Genomic DNA, 23,940 nt, shown 5'->3' with positions numbered 1-23,940 from the left:
AAAAAATAAACATAATTTTTACATTCATTTTAAATCTGGGGGTGGGAATGGGATTAGCTATTACATGTGAATATGTAATACCTTTTTCTCCTCTAAACTATAGTCACTTTATATAAAGAGCTAAAATACAGATATTTTAGTATTAATGATTTCTCCTACAACATATCTCTTATTCTTCTCAATGGTAACATTCAGGGGGAAGACAGGCTCTTTCTGCTTTTTGGTCTTCTCCAGTAACAACTGTCAATTAACATCACACATCAACAATGAGCTCTGTGATATTAACATCCTATCAACTTGGTTGATAATGCTCAAAGAAGTGAAGAGCTGCCTGTTTTCATTCAGTAAATGAATTCAAACTGTGAAGATGGCAACCGGCTCCAGCACATTCCCAGTACCAGAGTCTCAAACCTGTAGTTTATTGGAGACAAAAAGTATTTTGGAACCTGCACGACTTCTTCTCCCTGCAGCGCCTCTATTTGCCTGGGCCGGCGCTGTCGGTCGCTGTTCCCGTGTCCAAGTTTGCCATAATCTCCATCTCCCCAGCTAAAGACTTCCCCGCTTTCTGTTAAAGCCATGGAATGTCCATCAGATCCACAAGAGGTCACCAGCTGTGTTACCACAAAGCCTGTTAAAGAAAATTGAGAAAACAAAGTTTCGAATGAATTACAATAAACTCCTTAACATACATTTATCCAAGTGTCCCTGGTGGTAGCCAATTAAGGCCGGGGAAAGGAACGAGCTACGATTACAGTTTTCTCGTTATAGCCTTTCATTTTGAATAAAACCTTTGTCTTCTCATGTATAAAGAAAATTGAGAAAACAAAGTTTCGAATTAATTACAATGAACTCCTTAACATACATTTATCCAAGTGCCCCTGGTGGTAGCCAATTAAGGCTGGGGAAAGGAACGAGCTACAATTACAGTTTTCTTGTTATAATCATTTATTTATTTTTATTTTGAATAAAACCTTTTGTCTTTTCATGTGCAACCTATGCTTCTGGCCTGACGTTGGTTTTCAAATGAATCGTTCCTTTTTTGGGCAAACATGATTCCCTGAAACATTCTTAAAATTAAGGAATTTTAACATATTACTATTTAAATCTTAAGGAAAAGTTTATTTGTTCAATTTTTTTAATTAAAGACTACAATATTTGTGAGTCTGCAAAAAGAGGATCAAATAATTACACTCACTTATATTAACTAATGCTTATTTGCACTGTCAACTGACTCATTTCAAGCCCAACACCTTACCTTGCAGTGCTGAAATGACTGTTAACACATGAAGATCATCCGAATTTCCTTGTCCCAGTCGCCCGTAGCTCCCTTCTCCACAAGCCAAAACTGTGCCATTCGCTTGAATCACGAAAGTACAATTCTGACCACAAACAACCTAGGTCAGAAAGACACAAAGAAGCGTCAATGATTTCTGTGTTGGACACAGCAACGTTGCCATCCCTGCATTACAATGCACAATCTTCTTCTCAACCCTTTTTTTTTTGTAATTATATCAAGCCAGCAGGCTCTTTTGTCACACTGCAAATACCCTTACATCAAGCCTATTAAGGTGAGACTTCACTCACCCTGTGTTTAATGGAGTTTTGTCACCCAATCACATCATAACAAAAATTACTTCCCTGAAATTTGCTACTAGTTTTGGCAAACCTTCTTCCAGTGAGAGAAACCACAATATATCCCTGCCTGAGATTTCGCTTCGTTTCCACCCTGAATGTCAATGTTATTTCGAAAGTACAATTCTGACCACAAACAACCTAGTTCAGAAAGACACAAAGAAGCATCAATGATTTTTGTGTTGGACACAGACACGTTGCCATCCCTGCATTACAATGCACAGTCTTCTTTTCAAACCTTTTTTTTTTTAATTATATGAAGATTTGTCACCCAATCACATCATAATAAAAATTACTTCCCTGAAACTTGCTACTAGTTTTGGCAAACCTTCTTCCAGTGAGAGAAACCACAATATATCCCTGCCTGAGATTTCGCTTTGATGTTTCCACCCCGAATGTCAATGTTATTTGAGAAAACAAAATTGGAACATGCATTTTGTTAAAGCTGTGCAGGTGTAAAATTGTCAAATAATGCTCATATCAAACAATTTTGTTTTGTCAGATTTCAGTGGCTTCTTGGTTTGAATTTGTCAAATAATTAAAGACTTCCTCTTCAGTGAAAACACATCTTGGGAGTACTTTATAGTCAATTCAAACCACAAATTGAGAAGACATTTAAAGAGAGCTTTTGACAAACTGTACAAACAATCCATGGTAAATCATTAAACCATGACTTTTTAAGTGATCACCTGCTGAGCCTGAGAGAACGAAGGTGCTGCTACTGGTATCATGACATTTCTACCAGCTTCTGCTAGCTGCCCGTGCCTTCCTGCTCCCCACAGGTACACGTCACATTTGCCTCCCAGGTGCCAATCCTATGGAATAGCATGAAAAAATGCTTTAGAACAAGAGAACTTTCAATAGCTTACAATACTTAAAAATAATAATAATTAAAAAAAAAATCAAAAACCCCCAAACCATCAGTTTTACTAACCTCTGGCCTTGATGTTGCCCACGACATGATCTGTTCATCCATACCATTGATCCATTTACTGTTATCCTGCCCAACAGAAGCCACAGTTACTATGTTGAAGAGCTGCACATTATTTTTATGTTCTGCAATACGGATTTTCCTTCTGAACTAAGAACAATATTGACATTCAAATTATTCTAACCAGTGCAGCACTAAGAACGAATGTGTGTGGGCTCATGTATTTTAGTTTCATCCATAGGCGAAGTTGATTTCCTTACTGCTCCTATATAGCAATGACACTGTTATCCATGACTTGCAATCCAAATCAAAAAAAGAAAACCAAACAAAATTCATGAAGAACTAATCTTTTCTTTCTTACTGATACTTAGGGCTTTTTCAAGTTTTAATTGCAAACCCTGGCTTAAAATGTTACAAGCTTCCTGATAAAAATTCTTAATCCAAAATTTCTATTTTGGTTTATAGATCATAACAAGCCATAAAGAAAACTGACACTATCAAAATAATTTAGGGTAGAAATGTGCCACAATGTTACTCAAAGACAGCATTGTAAAGCTCTACATTTATTGCTTCTGTCACATACGAAAAGTACTGTCATGTTTTGGGTTGGTTTGGTTTGTTTTTTAATATGCAGCTGAGCTGTGCTCATTACACACAGTGCAATCTTTACAGTATGTTCTACCCAGTTAATTAAAAAATAAACTTATTGCTGGTTTTACTGTTAATGAACATAAATCTTTACAGTTCAGAGATGGGAACTGCATCATACCACACGCTCAGTAACAACACGCTTTGCTGCTGAGACAACACAGCACATTTTACCATTAGGAGAGTAAGCTCATCCTCTGGAACAGGCTCCAGGTCCGGAACAGTAAAGGATTCTGGGAATTGTGCTCCCTTGGCCAGGGCTTCAGCAGCCTTTATGGTAGTGGAGAAACACTCCAGCCAGGCCCATTCGGTAGGATTCCAGGCTGCGGGATCAGGGAGGCAGCTCTGGTGATGAGGGGGCACCGGGGGATTGCACAGGAGCTGGTCCAGGTGAAGGCCCACGGCGAGGGACGCCAAACACTGCATGTAGGGGCTGTGCACAAGCTGGTCACCACAAACAACGTGAGGCTGAAGGTGGGGAGGGAGAGAAATTGAACAAGCAAAGTCAGAAAAATACATGAATCAATTTAGAAATAGGAGGCCTTCAAATCTGCTCCTGTAGAAAAATAATTTCCTCCATGCTGAATTCAAGCTTTTCTAATATTTTAAATATTCTGAAATTAGAAAGCTACCAGCCTCAGGAATACTGAAAGACATTTGCAAATAGGATGTAAGAAAGCCTTCTGGGTTCTCTGTGGTGAAAGGCTGAAACCAGCCAAGAGTCAAACAGCGGCCTGATGTTCAGACAGGAATTTGAAATGTTTGCATTATCTTTTCTTACCTTTTCGTAAGCGTACTGTTCCTGAAGCATTATTGGCAAACGTTCCAAGAAAGCTCGCATGCAAGGAGCCATATTCAGTCCCAGAACTCCTTGCTGTTTCAGTGCTGTCCTACACGTCGCAAGGACGTGATTGGAAGATATCCACTCTGAAGTACAGTTCACTACCAACACATCCTGTTTAACAGCAGTCACAACACACATTAGAAATTAAAAATTCATAAAGCAGTATTATTCAGCTCCACTGATTTATCACCAATCAACTTTTCCATAGGGGCCAGAAAACACACAAGCTTGAACATTTTGGTCTCTGCTGCTGAATAATCTGAGAAATGCTATGGAGTAGCCACCTCCATTTGCCACTTCCTCACATTCCCACACTAGATTATCACTCCAAAGAAGAATGCAAACACGGTAAAACAAGCAGAAGTTACTTCAGTGGGTGCTGTAACATCAGTTTAGGATTTAGTCTAGGTGTAACCTTAGTTTAGGATTGCTTTTTCATATGGCCTTCAATTTTTGGGAGTCTGGATTCAAAGAAGACTTCCAAAGAATCCTAAAATACTTAGAGCCACATGCAGCATGACTCTACTAACAGGAGTCAGAACCTGTGCCATATTTGTCTTTATTCATAAAAAATACCATCTTTTGGAATAATTGTTACAAAACTTCTGTTTAGCTGCCAGCAGTTCCTGACACAGCAACCACTGAAGTAAATTCTGCTGATCCTTACGAATTTTGGAGGCTGAGGCTGCTTTAGATTAAGTTAGCTCACTGAAGTACATAATTTGCTGGAGAAAAATGAAACTTTTTTTCATGCTGCATAAAGGAAAAAAATAAATAAATCTGTCTTCTGCCTATTTTCATTGTCTATTTATGGCTGCTACCATTAAACAGATAATCTGATGGAACCAGTGCCGTATCCTTTATAACCACCAGCTCAAGAGGATTCCACCCTGCCCCCCCAAACAAACATGGGATATTATTAAAAAACCCCAGCCTTTTTAGGATCAGGTAATAGTTGAAACCAAAAGAATGTGTCTTGAAAATAGAATTACACAGATATTTCTCAAAAAAGAAAGAAACAATAAAGGAAAAATAAAGACAGATAAATTTTCTTTTAGTAAAAAATTTGAAAAAACATGAATTTAACACATAGTGTCACCTTTGATCTGTTAGAGCAAGCAGCTACTCCCACTTCAGGTATCCATACTGCAGTCTGAATAGCTCCAGAGCCTATCACAACACTCTGCAACACTGAACCATCCTAAAGGGAAGAAATGTCTGAGTCAGTGGGTACACACAGCTGCTTTTCTCTTTAAATGCACATAGTCACATTCCTCAGGGATGATACTCTCCCAAGCTGTTCAGTAATTATATAAAAGCTTAAATGTTTATACTAAAAGCAAAAAAAAATATCTAGCATTTTCATTGTATCAAGAAGATAACTAAGGATTTAGAAGTGTTTAATAATTGACGTTATCTGATTCTTGGAAAATTTCTTAAAGTAAGAGACTATTGTTCTCAACTATAAAGAGACTGGTTGGTTCTGCAAAGCTGAACTAACATGACTGAGTCTACAGAATTAATCAACAGTAGAACCATAAAATGTAAAATACTTCAATGGTAAGTACAGTTTCATTCATATCTTATTATTTATAATTTATACTATTATTTTATACCATGTTTCTCTAATGTTTGTAACATGTTGGGAAAAAAACACAAGCTAGTCTGATGCCTTTACCATTTTAGATACTCATACTAAAAAAGAATGATGACACGTCAAAGATGATCTTACCCGTAAAGACCAAATATTCATGAGACCACCGAGTCCACCAGACACTAACGCCAGTCCATCAGGACTGAACGCAACAGTCCGGACAGGAGTAATATGTCCTCTCAGCTGAAATACACACTTGACTTCTACTGCTTTTCTGAATCCATCCTGAAAATTATTTCACAGTTATGGAAGGCTGAACTATTTACAGAAAACGAAATAGCGTAACAGCTTCTGTATTTTGCAATAAATACTGATCATCCATAAAAATGGGGTAATTTCCCTAAGATAATAAAAAAGACCAGTACTATGATAATACTTTATAAGTATCTTTGCCACATTATCCTCTTTTCTGCTCATACAAAATGCCGTCAACATTAAAGACCACATTACAATTTATGTAGGTGAAATTAATCTTGACTTAATTTTATCCAGAAAAAAATTTCAACTCTACTAATTTTAGTATAAATTTATCAGATTTAAATAATGAAAAAAAAGATAAAAGTATAATCTTCAGCCAAAAAAATTATTTAAACCTGTGATTTTTGGTTTCCTGTTCTGAAAATGCCTACACATATACAAAAGCAATATAAACTTTTTTTAGCAAATGTCTTCTCTCAAGAAATGATGAGATTTGAGTAACTCGCTCCTATTCTTTTCCTCCCCCAATTCTGGAATGAGCAAAAAGAATTCCTTAAACACCAAGTTTACTCCTTTTACCTTGGCACTGGCTTCTTGGTCCCACCACCCTTCTGAGCAGGCTGAGCTGGGCTGCAGTGCGATGACTGTGTCCTGGGGAACAGTCCAAACACACACCAAGCCATTGTGGCATCCCCTAAAGGAAGTTGAGATAAACCAGAAAAACAAAGTAAAGGTACTAAGTAAAGAAATATCGGTGGTCTGCGATTAACTTAAAATAACAGTGGTCTTCACCACCTTCCTATAAAACTACATTGGATCAATTAATCTAACGTGGAAAGGCATGGTCCCAATGAATAAATGCATTTTTTCCTATTCCTCCCCCACCCTGTAGCTTTTCAATTTTTACTAACAACATATTTTCAGAAAAGAAAGTTGGATGCAGCAAAAAAATGTCAAGCAGGACATCCATACAGAGGTCTCATGGCATGGAAAAAAGAGATGGTAACATGGCCAAAGCCACTGTTTCCATCTGAATTCTGAAGCCTCATGGATCTCATGGCAAGTGCCTTACCGAATGAGGGGTATTTTAAAAAAGGAGAAAACTTTTCTTTGGTCTGGACACTAAAGACCTGCGAAAGAGCTATAGAAAAAATAAAAACCAGCATTACATACGTAGCTAGTAAAAGCTGCAACTTGGGTCCTTTCCCTGGCAGAGCACACCAGGCGATGCCATTCACGAAGGCCGGGTGGGCGAGCGAGTGCAGGCGTCTCCAGCTCCCTCCCACACAGCCCCAGAGCTTCACCGTCTCTTCTTTGGCACATGTCAGCAGAATCTTTCCAGTCGGATCCCACTTCATACTGACAATCATATCCTATTGCATTTAAAAAAATTGTAATCAGTACGGAGTAACATAGTAATAACAGAGAAAATTTAACTCTCAGAGCTAATGTAATGTTTAATTATTAAGAACAAATAACATTTTACTGTTAAATAAATCGTTACAGAAATAGTGAGTTGCAATTATGAAATCATAATGATACTTTTCAGAGCTATCAAATTAAAATAAAATCCTAGGCTCCTGAGAGAAACTAAAGGGAAAACGTAGGAAAAAAAATGTTTTCTTTTCATCTTTCTTGACTTTTTTTCAAGTATAGTTTTATTGTCACAGCACACTCACAGCTGTGACCGCCCGGCTAGAAATACCAAGACCAGTTCACAGAAGCATTCAAGATGCTTTTACTATACCTAAACTTGAGGAATTCTCCTCTTTTCCTAGCAAATCATTTATGGACTATTAATCTCTCATTATTACATACAAGCCAACCGCAGGTTCTAATCCTTTGTGGCTGCATATTTGGAAAAACATCTTTTGCTTTCCACAGGAACTTAAGCTTTACAAAAGCATGTGACATAACCTAAATTAAAGTATATTATGAGCACTTTTACAAATAAAAAGAACTACAGGCTTTTAAATGCAGACGTGCATATCTGTGTCCTTAATACACTTCTGTTGCTGTATGTACATACACTTCACAAACTCTAATAGCAACAAAAGGCTATAAAATTTATTTTTCCTTTTTTTTTTAATTTGGTAGACTTGTACCTTTATTTGTACCTTTAATATTATGTAATATGTGTAATTCACAAACTCTAATAGCAAAAAAGGCTATACAATTTATTTTTCCTTTTTTTTTTAATTTGGTAGACTTGTACCTTTAATATTATGTTTAATATGTGTATCAGAAATAGCTATGTGCTGACTTTATAATAGCTTTCAAACAGAGAGCGCTATGTGCTGACTTTATAATAGCTTTCAAATAGAGAAAATAGTTTAAACAGATCTTTACCCACAAAAATTATACATTAGTTTTAAGAAGACTAACTCTACCTTATGTGCATCAACTAGAACGATTCCTCCTTTTTCAAGTGGTTCCTTTGTTCCTATTAACAATTTTCCATCTGAATAGCCAACTGCAAATGGTCTGTCTTCACTGAACCAGGCAAGGCATGTGACAGACACTACGCAAAGAGAAAACACAAATATTAATTAAACTAAATCGAACATCATTCCTGCCAAAGAAGTTTTTGCAGTGCAGTTGTCTAAAATATGAAGTCCCCCCCCCCCCTAAAGTTACTTAACATACTTTTGGTCTGAAAATTTTCTTGCATTTGTAAGGTAAAGATAAGACTGAGTGCCACTAATGACAGCTGTAGAGATTATTTTGTAATAGTTTTTTCATTCTTCTTTTAATTAAAAGAATATAATTTTATATTCCTGACATGGTGAAAAGAACTATGCTAGGGAACAGAAACAAACCCCAGACTGAATCCTACATATGTATCTGAGATAGGGATGCTTCTAAGAAAAGCACTGAAAACAATCTGAGCCTTTCTTAGTACATAGATATAGCCTCACTTGATTCTGACACAAAAATCTTCAACTTTCCTGAGGAAGCAATAAACAAAATGACACAATTGTATCAAAGATGTGCTACTTGATGTTCCCTGGGACTGGAACTATAAAGGAAAAATGGCAATAATTCAGTAATCCAAATGACACTGACTACATGCTACCTGTAGACAGAACAGACACTGCAGGGAACCTATACTGATTTTGTACAATGGCAAGGAGTGTCAGGATGTGACTAGGTTGCTACAACCCGTTGCCTCTGCTGTAGAGGAATCAGGGTGCAGATGGAGATCCCACAGAGTTTTCTCCTCCAGTGAGCGCAAGTGAATGATGCTTGCAGGTAAGTTACCAGAAGTCATATCCCATGAACAATAATTAAAAAACTTGAGATTATATATTTGCTTAATATAAAAAAAAAGGGGGTGTGTGTGCGTGTTTCTTAATTTTAATTTCTACTTAAATACTGATACAGTCACCTACCATCCTTTCTGTAGCAGTGTTCCAGTTCTAGCCGGTGCATGGTTGAAATATCCACAACTTCAATAAGACCAAGAGATCCATCCATACGACCAATTAATAATAATTCTGGAGCATCTCCTGTCCATGCTGCAGCTGGCCCTTCCTCTGGCCAAGCTAGAGCAGATACCCAGTGAGGCTGAAGATCTAATAAACCTTTTCCTCCTAGGAGTGCAAAAAGTCTTTTAAAACTACTTCATTTTCATAAAGAAAAGAAAAAACAAAAATACTTTCCATAGGAAAATATCAAGACGTGCTATTTAGAGTTAAGACATACTACAAATTCATGTAAGTTACAAGGCTATGAAGCAACGGTCCACTAATCTACACCAACACAAAATCCAGCTAACAAATCTCCATTATCAGTCAAGCTACATAGTTTTCTTAAGGAAAAAAGCTAGATTACTCAGTACTCAGTAAATTTAGATTTTTCCTGTGGACTGTCTATTAACACCAGCAGTGTAAGTGGTGATTTTCACAAGTACAAAAACCAGAATAAAGTTTCAGAGACTACAAATGACGAAGTGACTAACAGTCTTCCTCCCACAGGAGTTCTATAGGTATTATGCTGGATTAGTCAATTGCAGCACAAATGACAGTAAAAAAGTACAGAGAATCCACTTGAAGATACCCACAAACTGAACCAAGGAATTGGAAAAGGCTTTTCCTGGATTGGGTTCAGTCCTCTCTATCACAAAACGATCTCATAAATTCAGCTAATTCATTTTTTAGTATTTCTTCCCCGGGGTCATTCCTCCTTATAAAATATAAGATCACAATCTTTTGACCATTAGAAATTTTATTTACATTTCTTCTTGTGTCAGCACTATCCATTTGCTTACGTAGCTGCTTTTTCTCCCTGGGCTTCATTAGAACTTATCTTCCTAATGTATTTATTAAAAAGCTTCCTTCTCCAAGATTCTTTTGTGCAACTAAACGAAGCTCACTCATTCTACTCTCATTAGAAGACATTCCATCTCGTGTGCCACCTGAGCAATCCTTCCCTCCATTTGTTTCAATTTTCACATTCTCTTTGTTACATATAGAAAGGTAATTCTTGCAGACTATAGGAAGATAATACTTACAGACAAAATCTGCTATGAGTGATCAAGCCTCCCACCTAAATACTTCTGATTCAACAAGGGACTCATCTCCTGCTCAGTCTTCTACTGAACTAATAGTATCTAAATCACACATCCATTTGTGGTTAGTGCCTTCCTCTAATGAAATAGGTTTAGGAGATAGTATGGAAGATGGTAGGTGTTTATACTGGAGAGCACACACAGCTAAATACTTGGGTAAACAAATGTTCAATAACTTAGTAGCTTCCCTTGAAATATCATAAAGGGTGACTAAGAGCATACCATTGACTTGCCAGATGTTCACCATCTTTTCCGTAGCTCCAGCCAGGTACTTGCCACTGATGCTCCAACAGACAAGAGACAAACTAAGGTCACTGGGTGATCCCAGACTTTCTTCCGAATCACCTTCTCTACAATAGAATAAAATAACAGAATTTAAAAAGAGCATTTCCTTTAAGCAGACAGGAAAACAAAGATTAATTAAATATGCAAGTTAATATCTGGAGTCCCCCTGTCATCACTGTAGATTAATATAATAGATTTTTCTGCTCATAGTTCTATATTCTATTTAAAACCACTCAAAATTACAGAATTGAGATTTGTTAGCAATGAAGCCCACGAAAGTACTGAATTCTTCATCTGCTGTACAGGACGTACACTTTTCTGCCACATGAATAATAGAAGTTGTCTGTTAAAGGAAGATGCTGCTCTCACCAGTATCTTCTGAAGTCAAGTTACGTCACTCCATTTATTCCTTTTAAGGCAGCATCTTACAGTAGCAAATAAAGAAGAACTAAAACAACCACTCACCTAACCTGTACTAAACAAATAGATTTTAATCCTCTTTTTTTTTTCCTCCTTTCTGGGATACATCCAAATGATACCAAAGTACTTCCCAGACACTCTCAAGAAGAAGAATCATGCTCAGTTCCTGAGCCCCAGAAGTCCCAAATTCTTTTTTCACACTTGACTCAAACCACCACTCTTGTCATTACCATGTTATACATCACAACTGTCCACTGGAACTCACTGAAGGGATATTCACATTTTTTTCAGATGACAGTCCTTTACAGACAGTCCCTTTATACCGACTCTTATCAGCTTGATATTTAGGTTCTATTTTCAGTTTTAAGCTATTTAATGCCATAAACACAGCAATGGTCCCAGTGGAAAAAATGAGAGAATGTCTGTGCAGGAGATATTGCAGGGTTGGCTCTTTTCATTATCTTGCACGATTAGAGCTTGAATTAAACACCTGACTATTATAAAGAATCAACTTACAGCTTGTTGAGCACACAGGTTTGTTGCAGTGAATACTGCTTCTTTGTCACATTCCACACTCTTATGGTGCCATCATTTCCACTGGTCGCCAAAAGTCCCTTTTTATTGCACCAAACACATGTCATGACCTGCAAATACCAACATAATCATGGTAAAACTGGAATTTAAATCTAAAGCCTAGGTATGTTTGGTCACTAATATTAAGCAAACATTGACATGAGACAGAGTATTAGCTCCATTATTGAAATACACCGTAACAATGAAACAAGATATATTTTTCTACTTTTACAGTAATTAAGCTTTATAAGGATGGTACACTTTGATCAGACCCATGCTCCCCAGGCCACTATTGCATAAAATACTGGACAAAGACAATAACTATTATGACAGAAAAATTAATGCAAATTAAGATCTAGTCTCAGAAAAGGTTTAGGGCGATTCTGCTGACTTCATGTACTGCGAGAACACTTTCATGTCCCCTTAAATTGAAGCTTCAAAGAAGCTACGCATTTTTCTGCATCAGACGTACCCTCAAGCAGTAATCTATCACAAAAAAATTACTTCTGGGAAATCATTTTAGTCAGTATATTTGTAAAATAATAGTACTTTGCTGTATTCTACAAAAGAGAGCACTAGAATTCATGCCATTTGGGGGGAAATCACGCTTACCCTGTTCTGATGAGCTTCTAGTTTTATGAAGGAACATTTTCTTAAGTCTCCCCCCATATCAGCGAGGGTCTGAGGAATAGTTTGATTATCTCGATCGTGTGCTGCGAGAGTTCGCACCAGCTGCTGAGCAGCCCACTGCCTATGTTGGGAAGATAACCTTGAAGAGAGGCAGCAAGCTGCTAGTGCGTTAGCCAGCTCCAGAGGGCCTACAGCAGAAGGATCATAGGAAGGATGGGCATACAAATGGGCAATTAAACCTGCTTAAACAAAACAATGAGATGATGCCTAGATGAGTACCAAACAGAATTACACAGATGAACACAGCAATAGCCATAATTTCCAGAAAAAAGGGAAAGGGATCAACAAACATCTTATAAGGACATTGCAATCATGTTAACTATTAGAAAAAAACACTCTCCTGAGACTAAGAGAAAAATTTCATAAAGAAACCTGAAGAATAGAGTTATGAATAGTCTTATTCCCACCACATGGAAAATTGTTGTTCAAAGAGCAGGTGCTTTCTGAATAGGAAACTGCCTCCTCTGACAGAGCTAAGCTGCTGTGGCTGCCACGTCCTGTCCTTCCCTCCCGTTACCTCAGCACCAGTCTCGGCTCCCTGCTCTCCCTCAGCAGAGGCACCACAGCTTCCTGCCCCCAGGGACAGGACAGGACAGCACCTTGGTGGCTGTACTCAACTGATAGACCCCTTCATTTCATCAGGTGGCATGGCCGAGGCGGAAAGTTTTAGCTACATGACTGTGAACACACAAGTTCAGATTTTTTGAAAAGTGGCAAAAGATGCAACTATGTTATTATCATATCTCTAAGAAAGACTTGTGTGCTAAACTAGAAGATTACTTTGACTAAAACAAGATTTGTACATTTTTTGAGACATACCTATTTATTTCTACATTATTCTAGGAATAAACTAGAAGATTACTTTGACTAAAACAAGTTTTGTACATTTTTGAGACATACCTATTTATTTATACATTATTCTAGGAGGTATCTCCTTAAATATAAATGAGAAATTGAAGATTTAATAATTAACATTTAAAAACAGAGCTGTATCATACCTTTCTTTTCAATTTCTGCTTTATCATAATTTGGCCTCAGTTTGGCCCCTTTGTCTGCCAACAGCGCTACAAGTGCTTGAGTAACCACAAAATTTGGAGATGTGACAAGTTTGTTTTCTTCTGCAATTCCTCTTAAAAAACTTGGCAAAAATTTTCGCTGAATTGGATCATCAACTGTCGTCAAGTTTACACCAGTTGCGGCAGAAATCAAATTCTAAAAATAAATAAAGACAATAAATAACCAGAACAAATTAAAAAAAAACATTTTGTACAACATTTTTAGTTGAACAAATAATGTAGAGTTTTAAAGATTTTCATTTTTTTCCAGAAATTATCAGCTCCCAACCACTTTTATTTTAAGATCGCGTACAATACGAAATTTCCCTCAGCACAGGAAAGACATGGACCTGTTAGTGCAGGTCCAGAGAAGGGCCATGAAGACACTCTCAGGGCTAAAGCCCCTTTGCTGTGAGGACAGGCTGAAAGAGTTGGGGGTGTACAGCCTGGAGAAGAGAAGGCTCCGAGGAGACCTTATAACCCCTTCCAAGTACTTAAAGGCGGGCTACAGGAAAGATGGGGACAAACTTTTTAGTAGGGCCTGTTGTGATAGGACAGACCAAGTACTTAAAGGCGGGCTACAGGAAAGACAGGGACAAACTTTAGTAGGGCCTGTTGTGATAGGAAAGAGGGTAATGACTTTAAACTAAAAGAGGAAAGATTTAGACTAGGTGTTAAGGAAGAAATTTGTTTATGGTGAGACACTGGCCCAGGTTGCCCAGAGGGGTGGTAGATGCCCCATACCTGGAAACATTCAAAGTCAGGTTGGATGGGGCTCTGAGCAACCTGATGTAGTTGAAGATGTCATGGGTCAAAGTCAGGTTGGATGGGGCTCTGAGCAACCTGATCTAGTTGAAGATGTCAGGGTTCATTGTACGGGGGCTGGACAAAATGGCCTTTAAAGGTCCCTTCTAACCCACACTGATCTATTATTCTGTGAGTCTTCCACCCAGGGGAATACCCACTCTTAGTGGAACCAACTATCCAGATCCAAGGATTGAAAAAAAAATAAATAAATCGAGTAACCAAGAAAATCAGCAAGAACTAGGGAGCTATTATCTAACTTGCTTACAAAGCTATGCACCTGGTGGTAGTGGTAGTATAAAAAGCAATAACACATAATAAAATCCATTATCCCATCCAACACTCTTATTTCTCCACAATTATATTTCAAACACCGAAGAAGAAAACAATTAATCTGCTCGCTTAGAAGTTTCCTGAAACATATGAAATCCTTGCTGCATGTCCACAGTATCATCTCTAAGTATAAAAAAATCTGTGCTTCATAGAGTTGACTCAATTAAAAAACCCACAACTTTAACAGATAAATCCTATCAATACAAAAAGCATATCCATTTTTCTCCATTCGAAAAAGACTACTCAGCAAAAAAATATAGTTACTTGATTTTTATCAACAATAAAACTTACCCTTGTGCAAAGCCATAAACGAGAACTCTAAGGAGATCCTCAAACTGAGGGCAGTCTCATCAGAGTTCATAACATAAAAGCCCAAGTTATCAATATGTGCAAAATGGATTGCTTCATCTCATGTATAAGCAGTTTAGTATAAATATTTGTGTTGAAATCACAGTCCTACCTGTGTACATAACTGTACCAGCAGTTTTGCTGCACTGGGAGTGTTGGATGCCAAACAGCCTACTGCTGTGCTCAGGTAGGCAAGGCAAGAGATGGGTTTGCTTGTTTTGCTGTGTATTCCTCTGGATCGCTCTGTGGAACTTGACACCGTGGATGGACTTGTGGAGAGGCCGGCTCTCCCCGCCGCAGCGAGGCACATTAAACGAACCAAAGTTCTGATATCTGTTAATCCCAAGGATTCAAGACCAGCTGCCAGGCTACAACTGGAACCACTGTCAAAAAAGAATATAAGTGTTCTTGGTTTTGTTAGTACATTTTAAAAGAAAGTTATGTTTGGATAAAACTATTCCCAAACTGTTACTGAACACTGTCTGTTTGGTTAGCTGGACATTATTACCATGCAGGGGGAAGGAGAAGAAAGAGAAATGAAGCTGCAGCCCTTCCACTCCTTTTCTTTTAAGCTGAAGACAAAAACACACTCTAGACTTGCCCTAGCAAAAATTCCATGATTTTATCTGGAATCGCCCATGAACAGTTATATGGATAATTCACGGTTAGAGCTATGCTATGACAATAGGCACATGTGCATGTCAAATCTCTGCAACGTCTTCGTAGTTGCACAGGCATCTTGTGAAAAGCCAGTTTTTAAATCCCCATATCTTATCAACTCCTTCATCTTCTTTCCTCTAATTTTTACTTCTAAGTTCTAATACCTGCCTTGAACAAAATCTCACTAACACAGCATCTTTATGTTCTGAATGGCTGATTCTACTGGAGACCACTATCCATATAAAATGCAGAAGTTTCTTTCATAATGTTTGAAGGTGGTTCAAAAGAACAAAATCAATAGGCCTTTTTCTCTTAATAATATGATGTAATGACATAAAATGAGAATCACTTTCCCAAATTGCTGAAAACTGCATCCCTATCAAACATAACTTGGTAACTGGTCCCAAATGAAAGGCAGAAGTGCTGCCAAGAACACCACGAACCTGACAGACAGAAGCGAGAGCGCTCTCATAACCATAGTTCGTGCCAGGAGGACTTGGGCGGCAGCTGTCACTCTTCTTAGGGCCATAACACGGTCGTGTGGGTTCACGAGGGCAGCTGCTTGCTCTCCTAAGGTTATCCTGCCAGAAGAACTTTTTTCTATGGAGCCATGACAGCCTTGGAAATAATGATGATTTGCATTAGTGTTTAAAAGAAAAACAAACCATTACTATATAGTAATAAGTGTAGAAGCAAATTTGGTCCAAGTTTGCAAATTACTCATTAATTTTTCAACATTTCATACATAAAGAACTACAGTGGTAATGACCAAGAGGGAAATACACTCCTAAAATACACTCCATAATTTAATTATTCCTTATTTTCAAAGACAGATGAGCACAACTTGACAATATTCAAATTAATGTTAATTCCTCTGTTTCCCTCTTCCACTAGAGGCACCTACAAACTTATACAATGAGCCTGCATTTCAATAGGCTGGAAGTCCCAATTTAAATCCATGAATTAATCTTTGAGTTCTGCAAAACATGCTACAGGCATGCACTTTCAGACTATGGTCACAGATTTATCAGTAAATCAAAGCCTCAAGCCTTCTGCCAACATAAATGCCTCACACCCCTCTCTAACTCTCCTATAATTAAAGGACAATTTAGAACCCTGTCATCACTTCCTCAGGGTGGGATGCAGGAAAGACTGTCAAAATATTTCTGCATTGCCCCTATAAAATCACACCAAATGGGAGGTATTTACCTATTTGCATCAATGTTTCTTCCATACTGTTGGTGGCTGTGACCATTGCAACTGAAGCACCCAGAGGGTCACTGTCAGGGAACTGTACAGGTTCAGGTACAATACGTCGATCATTTAACCCCAGAGGTCCAGCCAGTAATTCAAACTCCTCTTCTCCTGTCAGCTTCTCATCTTCGTCTACATCTAACATATCCCAGTCTTCTAGAATTGGAGAAATATAATTAGACTGGGTTACAAAAGCTAAAATGTTAAATAATTTCAGTTAATTAAAAAAACAATACAGGCTATAAAATGTGGATTGTCATCTGCAACACAGTCTTAAAAACTCACATTTGATGTTGACATAGACACAACGTAGTATATCAGAAAACCAAAATCCCACTCTAGCCCCTCTCTATTAAATTTGATCTTTATTGCTACTGCAGAGAAGTTTCATAGAAGACTCTCTGAAGCATCAAACTAGCTGGTTTTTACCAGTTTTTTTAAATGAGAGGTCATCCCATCTAGCACAAGCACAACTAACACAACTTCAAAACCTGGAAGTGCACATTAAAGCACACAGTTGTGCTTTAAATCGTGATAACAGGTGCACATTCCAAAGGATTCAACAGTAAAGACAGATACTAGAAATAGTAAAGAAAGATACTAGAAATTTCTAGAAAATTGTTTGTATTTATCAAACAAGTATGCATGTGTTCTTAGGTCACAATTGTACACCCAGGCTTTTGCTTCCTAGGAAATAAATAAAAAAAAGAAAAAGGCAAAAGCCCTGTAACTGCAATTCAGTTACACAAAAAAAAAAAAAAAAAAAAAGGCAAAAGCACTGTAACTACAATTCAGTTACGTGAGGTCATCCCATCTAGCACAAGCACAACTAGCACAACTTCAAAACCTGGAAGTGAAAGGTATAGAGAGGTCATCCCATCTAGCACAAGCACAACTAACACAACTTCAAAACCTGGAAGTGCACATTAAAGCACACAGTTGTGCTTTAAATCGTGATAACAGGTGCACATTCCAAAGGATTCAATAGTAAAGACAGATACTAGAAATAGTAAAGAAAGATACTAGAAATTTCTAGAAAATTGTTTGTATTTATCAAACAAGTATGCATGTGTTCTTAGGTCACAATTGTACACCCAGGCTTTTGCTTCCTAGGAAATAAATAAAAAAAAGAAAAAGGCAAAAGCCCTGTAACTGCAATTCAGTTACACATTTTGTTCACTTCCCAACCATTGAGACAGAATCCAACTTACATTTACTGATCCCTCCTGCTCTATCTCACTCCCCACACAGTAGAATCTGAACACCTTTATCTACTGGTAGATGCTCTCGCTGTTAAATTCTGGAGTACTTACTTACTCTTAAATAGACAAACGTGGCAAGTCTTACAATTGTGATCATACAAGCTACAGCCCAGAATCAAAGAATCATCTGGGAAAGGTTTTTTACAATCACTAGAAATAATCTGTTCAAAGTGAAAGCCATCCTCAGGACACTCACAGAATCAAAGAATCATCTGGGAAAGGTTTTCTACAATCACTAGAAATAATCTGTTCAAAGAGAAAGCCATCCTCAGGACACTCTCCAGAATCAAAGAATCATCTGGGAAAGGTTTTTTACAATCACTAGAAATAATCTGTTCAAAGTGAAAGCCATCCTCAGGACACTCAGTTGGTACAAAGTAAGAAGTACTAGAAAAAGTAAGAATAAGCCTAATGGCATACACGTGAGACTCTAACGTATGCTAATTAACGTGACCTTCAAGGGCAGCTGAAGGAATGTATCTGAACACAAGGCTCTGTATGTGCAGTTCTGGATATAACATCTATCCACCATACAGCACACAGTTGTGCTTTAAATCGTGATAACAGGTGCACATTCCAAAGGATTCAATAGTAAAGACAGATACTAGAAATAGTAAAGAAAGATACTAGAAATTTCTAGAAAATTGTTTGTATTTATCAAACAAGTATGCATGTGTTCTTAGGTCACAATTGTACACCCAGGCTTTTGCTTCCTAGGAAATAAATAAAAAAAAGAAAAAGGCAAAAGCCCTGTAACTGCAATTCAGTTACACATTTTGTTCACTTCCCAACCATTGAGACAGAATCCAACTTACATTTACTGATCCCTCCTGCTCTATCTCACTCCCCACACAGTAGAATCTGAACACCTTTATCTACTGGAAGATGGGCTCGCTGTTAAATTCTGGAGTACTTACTTACTCTTAAATAGACAAACGTGGCAAGTCTTACAATTGTGATCATACAAGCTACAGGCCCAGAATCAAAGAATCATCTGGGAAAGGTTTTTTACAATCACTAGAAATAATCTGTTCAAAGTGAAAGCCATCCTCAGGACACTCAGTTGGTACAAAGTAAGAAGTACTAGAAAAAGTAAGAATAAGCCTAATGGCATACACGTGAGACTCTAACGTATGCTAATTAACGTGACCTTCAAGGGCAGCTGAAGGAATGTATCTGAACACAAGGCTCTGTATGTGCAGTTCTGGATATAACATCTATCCACCATACCTTATCATCTAAAGTTATGTACTTGCCATTTTAGTTACTTAGATGAAAGACATGGGAAAAAGGGCCCATGAATTTTTTCCCGTTTGAACTAAAAAAGCAAACCCTAAAATACTACAGCTTGTCTGAAAAAGATTTTAAAGTATACCTTCATGTAAGGTTTCATGACAGGTTTATTTGCATGGAAGTACCTTTATGGAAAAATAAACCACTGTGCAATGTGAAGTATTCAGGATCTTCAACCTAAGAACGTACCTTCATAGACACTGTCTTGTTTTCCTATTAAATCAGGAGCCTGGCCTTTGTACCTGTATGAAAAAATAACAAAGAAAACAACTGAATGGATCTAGTCATTCACATACATACATAACAATTTTAAACTTGGCTTACTATTAAGTTATTTACTGTTAGGTCAATGTACGTATGATTTCCGGAAATGGCTAGTAACGGAGGGATAAATAAAAGGGCTTCTAAAAGTGTCTGTAGAGGGGGGGAAGCATTTTGCACTACTAACGTGAGAAAAACCCATAAAAAATACTGGAATTGTCAGACAAAATTGAAAAAGGAAGTTTTCAAAAAACAAGAGTAGGAAACATCTCAAGAAATAATTCCTTGTTTTTCATTTAAAAAACAGAAGTTATCAAGACAGCCTTTTTTCTAAATATGCATTTGTTGAATACAGAGAATGACTTTTAAGCCTCAGCTAAAATGAATAAAGACGTATTCTGCTAGGAATTTTAACTTAATAAATCGAATTCTTAAAATGCTGATGCTAGTCAACATTTTTAAGTCGTTTCATTTCTTTACACAGAGTCTTCAACCATCTTATACTTTTGTACCTTTCAGAAGTTGACGCTTTAGATTTACTCTTCAGGGCTAAATATTTCTCTCTGCAGATGCCACACAATAAATAGTAAGGATTTCCACTCCCACATTCCCCACCAAACCATCCATCCACGTAAGAACCGTTGCTACGATAGCCCTGCCGGTTTGCACTGCGACCACAGCCCGGGTGGTTTCTCTTCATGTGTTGATTGAAGCTGACAACACTGGACTCACACAGTTCACAAACCACTACTTCTTCCCTGTCTTCAGTTTCACAAACATGCTGCACGGTAAAATTTTCATGTTATTTGTACAGAATAAGCATCTTCAAATTAGATATAAAATAGGCTAATATTCTTAGGTGGATGTTCCTGCCCATTCCTGTTATACACACTGCGTGGTATTTATATGGTTAACTTGCCCAAAAGCAAAGCAGAAATAGACAACTTATGACATCATGAAGAGCAGACCACCTCAGAACAGGAAAAACATTCCTAAGTAAAATTTCAAAGGATGAGATCTTCCTCCTTCATTTCAGACCTGAAGTGTAACTTTTCACGCAGAACTCTGCTAGTTCACCTTCAATGCTGACTTTAAGCTATCTGATTGTCCTCAGAATTTGACTAACCTAGATCCAACACAGAAAAAATAATCCTTTTTTTTGGCCAACCTCACCTTACATTCACTGAGCAACAATGTTTATGATTTGTTTCAATATCTGTCTGATTATAAAGTTCATTTTTCTATAATTACATTTCTGTCTTAAGTCAGTAATTTCATCATGATGTTTCAGTGAGACAAGCTCTCTGAAAAATTCAATATGTACACTGAAACTCCCTTCCACATCAGAGTCAGGTAACATTGTAATTAGGAGACGAAAGCTGTCTTGTGGGTTGCTTGTCTAATTTGACATGGATAATCCAAAGATTAACAAGATGCTGTCATTATATTTCTTTTTCATCTGGAACATATTTTTAGTGGGCTATAACAACAACTGAGTGAGGACTATCACTATATCCTTCCCAAAGAATGAAACACATGACATGACTAAATTAAGAAAAACTCACGTAAGTAAAAACAATGTTGCTAGAGATCAGATTTTTGTTTTGTTTTGTTTTTTTAAGAAAAGAAACATTTCATGAAACACATGACATGACTAAATTAAGAAAAACTCAGGTAAGTAAAAATGATGTTGCTAGAGATCAGATTTTTGGTTGGTTTTGTTTTTTTAAGAAAAGAAACATTTACACATGACATGACTAAATTAAGAAAAACTCACGTAAGTAAAAACAATGTTGCTAGAGATCAGATTTTTGTTTTGTTTTGTTTTTTTAAGAAAAGAAACATTTCCAACTTTTGTTTGTTATCCCACAATCTGGAACACCTACTTGATTTCTAAGTGACATCACCAGAACAACAACTATACTAGTTCTGTTCTCATCTTTCAGGAAGGGAGGAAAAAAACCTATGTACATATAGAAGTGTAGAGCAAGGAACACAAGAAAGCACTTTCTTAATCTAAACGTGAAGCTACAGAATACAAGGAAGATTTTAAGCATTTTAGCATTTAGGAAGATATTCTAAAAGAGGCTATAAGCATATGCATGTTACTTTAAATTTAAAAATATGAACATGCAAAAAGCAGTAAGTTAAAGCAGCCCCCGCTGCAGTCACACACACCCAGGTAGGCCAATCCAATACCTCTGGGATCCACATTCCCAGAATATCATTATCACTAGCCAGGTCTTGCCCAAACATAGCTTCCATCGCTTCATCATCCAGGTCAATTTCCAACTCCTCATCCAAGTTGAAGTCATAAAGTGCCCCTGGATCTTGCTGCAATGATATCCCCTCTCTTCGACTCTGGTTCCTGTGGGCCTGCACAGAGCGGTATAATCCCGCTCAAGGGAAAAAAAAAAAAGGAAAGGAAAGTAGTACTTTTATTATTTTGCATGTAATAAACATGACTGTACTTTAAACTTCCTTTTGCTTTTAACTCTTCTGCTAAACATAATCTACTTACTGCCACATAAAACATGTTAAATATACACTGATTCACATATATAATGGAGAGTTTTGGAACTTTCCTGCTAAGTACCCACGCCCTCTTCATTTACTGGGTAAGCCAAGACCTTGGAAGCCTTTCAGTGTACTTACCAGCCCGTGCTAGCAATGTTCGGGCAGCTAAATCAAATTTGTGTCTTCTTGTCACAGCTGACCGACTTCTAGAGGGAGGTCCACTTGCAGAAGCTGCATTATCCACGTGATCCATATTATCAGGGCTACAAGAATTTGTAATTTACAGGTAAATCAAACCAAGTTATTAATGGCCACATACAGTAAGTAAGGAAAAATATTAAGATCGTATTTATTGGCAATTTTTTCTTCCTTTAATGGAAGGAAACAAAAAAAAGAGAATTTGGAATTCAAGAATTTTTAGTTCCACTGCAGTAAGCGTTTATCGTTTTTTTGACTGTGAGATTTACCTCAAGCAAATTAGATGCAAAGTCAGTATCTATTCAATGCTTGCATAGTGCCCAAGGATTGCACAATTCTGGGAGAGCACTCGTTTTATGCTGTCAATGTCAACTACAGCTCGAACTAGGTTTCTTCGCATTTTAAAAGAAATAAAATCAACATTTCTTTTGTTGCTGCCTCAGTCATTCCCTCTTTTACCCAAAATCTTTTGCAAAACATGAATTTAAGTTACTTAGTAACGCCTGTTGCTTAGTTTATTTCTCCCAATTGAAATCTGCGAGTTCTCTGTGCAATGACAGTTTACCTGGGACAGAATAACTGAGAAAACTTAAAAATGCGTATTTCAATAGGATCAAGGAACCTCAACAAAATAATTCTCAAAATATATCTTCTAATTGTCATCCTCCCTATTAATAAAGAAGCTGGTATGGTTCCTAATAGGTGTCACTTAAAAACAGAATCACTACAGAACAAAAGAAAAACAATTGTTAAACTCCCTGTTTAATAGAAAATTTAGATCTAAGGTTGCGAAGGTGAGAATTTAAACTTCAATTCAGTTTCCTCCTCTCTGGACAAACCAAGAATTCACTGAAAAAGAAATAAGGAGAAAAGTACCTCTTCATGAATACACTGAAGAAAAAAAAATACTCCAATGAAATTCTGCTTTGTTACTAGGTCTTTTAGGTAAAATGTAAGCTACGTGCCCTCATTTTTTTTGTTTCTCCTTCCTCTTTTTTTTGAAGGAAGGATGCTCAGTTACGTAATTCCCCACTTGTGTGCACTGTGCACCATGTACACCTCATTTAATTGCATCTTTGCTTTTACTCATGTAAACAAAATTCAAAAGTGGCAGTACAAATGTTCTGTCAGCAACAACGAACTTGTGAGATTTTCTGTTTCAGCAACAGATTACAAGCAATTAGAAGAGAACTGCATTTTACCTTTCACTGAAGCCTTCCTCCATTTCAGTGGCATCAGCAGAAGGGATATCACCTGGTGACTGCAAATAGCAATGATCACTAGATTTTCCACCGCTTCCCGAGACTATTGTTCCATGTCGTGAATCTGCAGTCCCTTCTGACTGGGGCTCTTCATCATCTTCGTTTCCAGGGTGCTCTATCATCCACATGGCCAGCACTGTGATATTCTGTGCATCTGCCTCTCCTCTGGCACCTGAAAGCAGAAAAATCACACTTTAGAATTGTATTATACCATTAATGGTGAAAAATCCCATTTTTTCCCCCATAAA

The 23,940-nt window shown here is 37.4% G+C and overlaps 1 protein-coding gene across 9 annotated transcripts in view; it reads right to left on the bottom strand.

The window, feature by feature from the left end:
- The window catches only part of HERC1 (HECT and RLD domain containing E3 ubiquitin protein ligase family member 1), a 94,854-nt gene that overhangs the window by 9,927 nt on the left and 60,987 nt on the right, over positions 1-23,940 (bottom strand). For 5 of the 9 annotated variants that reach the window (XM_014944507.1, XM_014944513.1, XM_014944509.1 and 2 more), the window contains exons 42-65: positions 23,633-23,864; positions 22,371-22,495; positions 21,894-22,114; positions 20,228-20,496; positions 19,644-19,696; positions 16,855-17,055; positions 16,089-16,263; positions 15,098-15,368; positions 13,444-13,657; positions 12,368-12,624; positions 11,699-11,826; positions 10,700-10,827; positions 9,300-9,500; positions 8,298-8,428; positions 7,081-7,280; positions 6,487-6,601; positions 5,788-5,934; positions 5,155-5,256; positions 3,993-4,166; positions 3,386-3,679; positions 2,567-2,632; positions 2,322-2,447; positions 1,256-1,394; positions 447-628 (exon numbers count right to left, since the gene is read on the bottom strand). In XM_014944507.1, coding sequence (XP_014799993.1) covers positions 447-628; positions 1,256-1,394; positions 2,322-2,447; positions 2,567-2,632; positions 3,386-3,679; positions 3,993-4,166; positions 5,155-5,256; positions 5,788-5,934; positions 6,487-6,601; positions 7,081-7,280; positions 8,298-8,428; positions 9,300-9,500; positions 10,700-10,827; positions 11,699-11,826; positions 12,368-12,624; positions 13,444-13,657; positions 15,098-15,368; positions 16,089-16,263; positions 16,855-17,055; positions 19,644-19,696; positions 20,228-20,496; positions 21,894-22,114; positions 22,371-22,495; positions 23,633-23,864 — 4,151 coding nt within the window. The remainder of the gene's footprint in view (positions 1-446; positions 629-1,255; positions 1,395-2,321; positions 2,448-2,566; positions 2,633-3,385; positions 3,680-3,992; positions 4,167-5,154; positions 5,257-5,787; positions 5,935-6,486; positions 6,602-7,080; positions 7,281-8,297; positions 8,429-9,299; positions 9,501-10,699; positions 10,828-11,698; positions 11,827-12,367; positions 12,625-13,443; positions 13,658-15,097; positions 15,369-16,088; positions 16,264-16,854; positions 17,056-19,643; positions 19,697-20,227; positions 20,497-21,893; positions 22,115-22,370; positions 22,496-23,632; positions 23,865-23,940) is intronic. The other 4 variants (XM_014944515.1, XM_014944516.1, XM_014944510.1 and 1 more) reach the window with 3 other exon arrangements.

Source organism: Calidris pugnax, unplaced genomic scaffold, assembly GCF_001431845.1.
Source record: "Calidris pugnax isolate Ruff unplaced genomic scaffold, ASM143184v1 scaffold70, whole genome shotgun sequence".
Classification (NCBI taxonomy): domain Eukaryota; kingdom Metazoa; phylum Chordata; class Aves; order Charadriiformes; family Scolopacidae; genus Calidris; species Calidris pugnax.
Note: the sequence above shows the minus strand (reverse complement) of the source record. Positions and strands in the feature narration are given on the sequence as shown.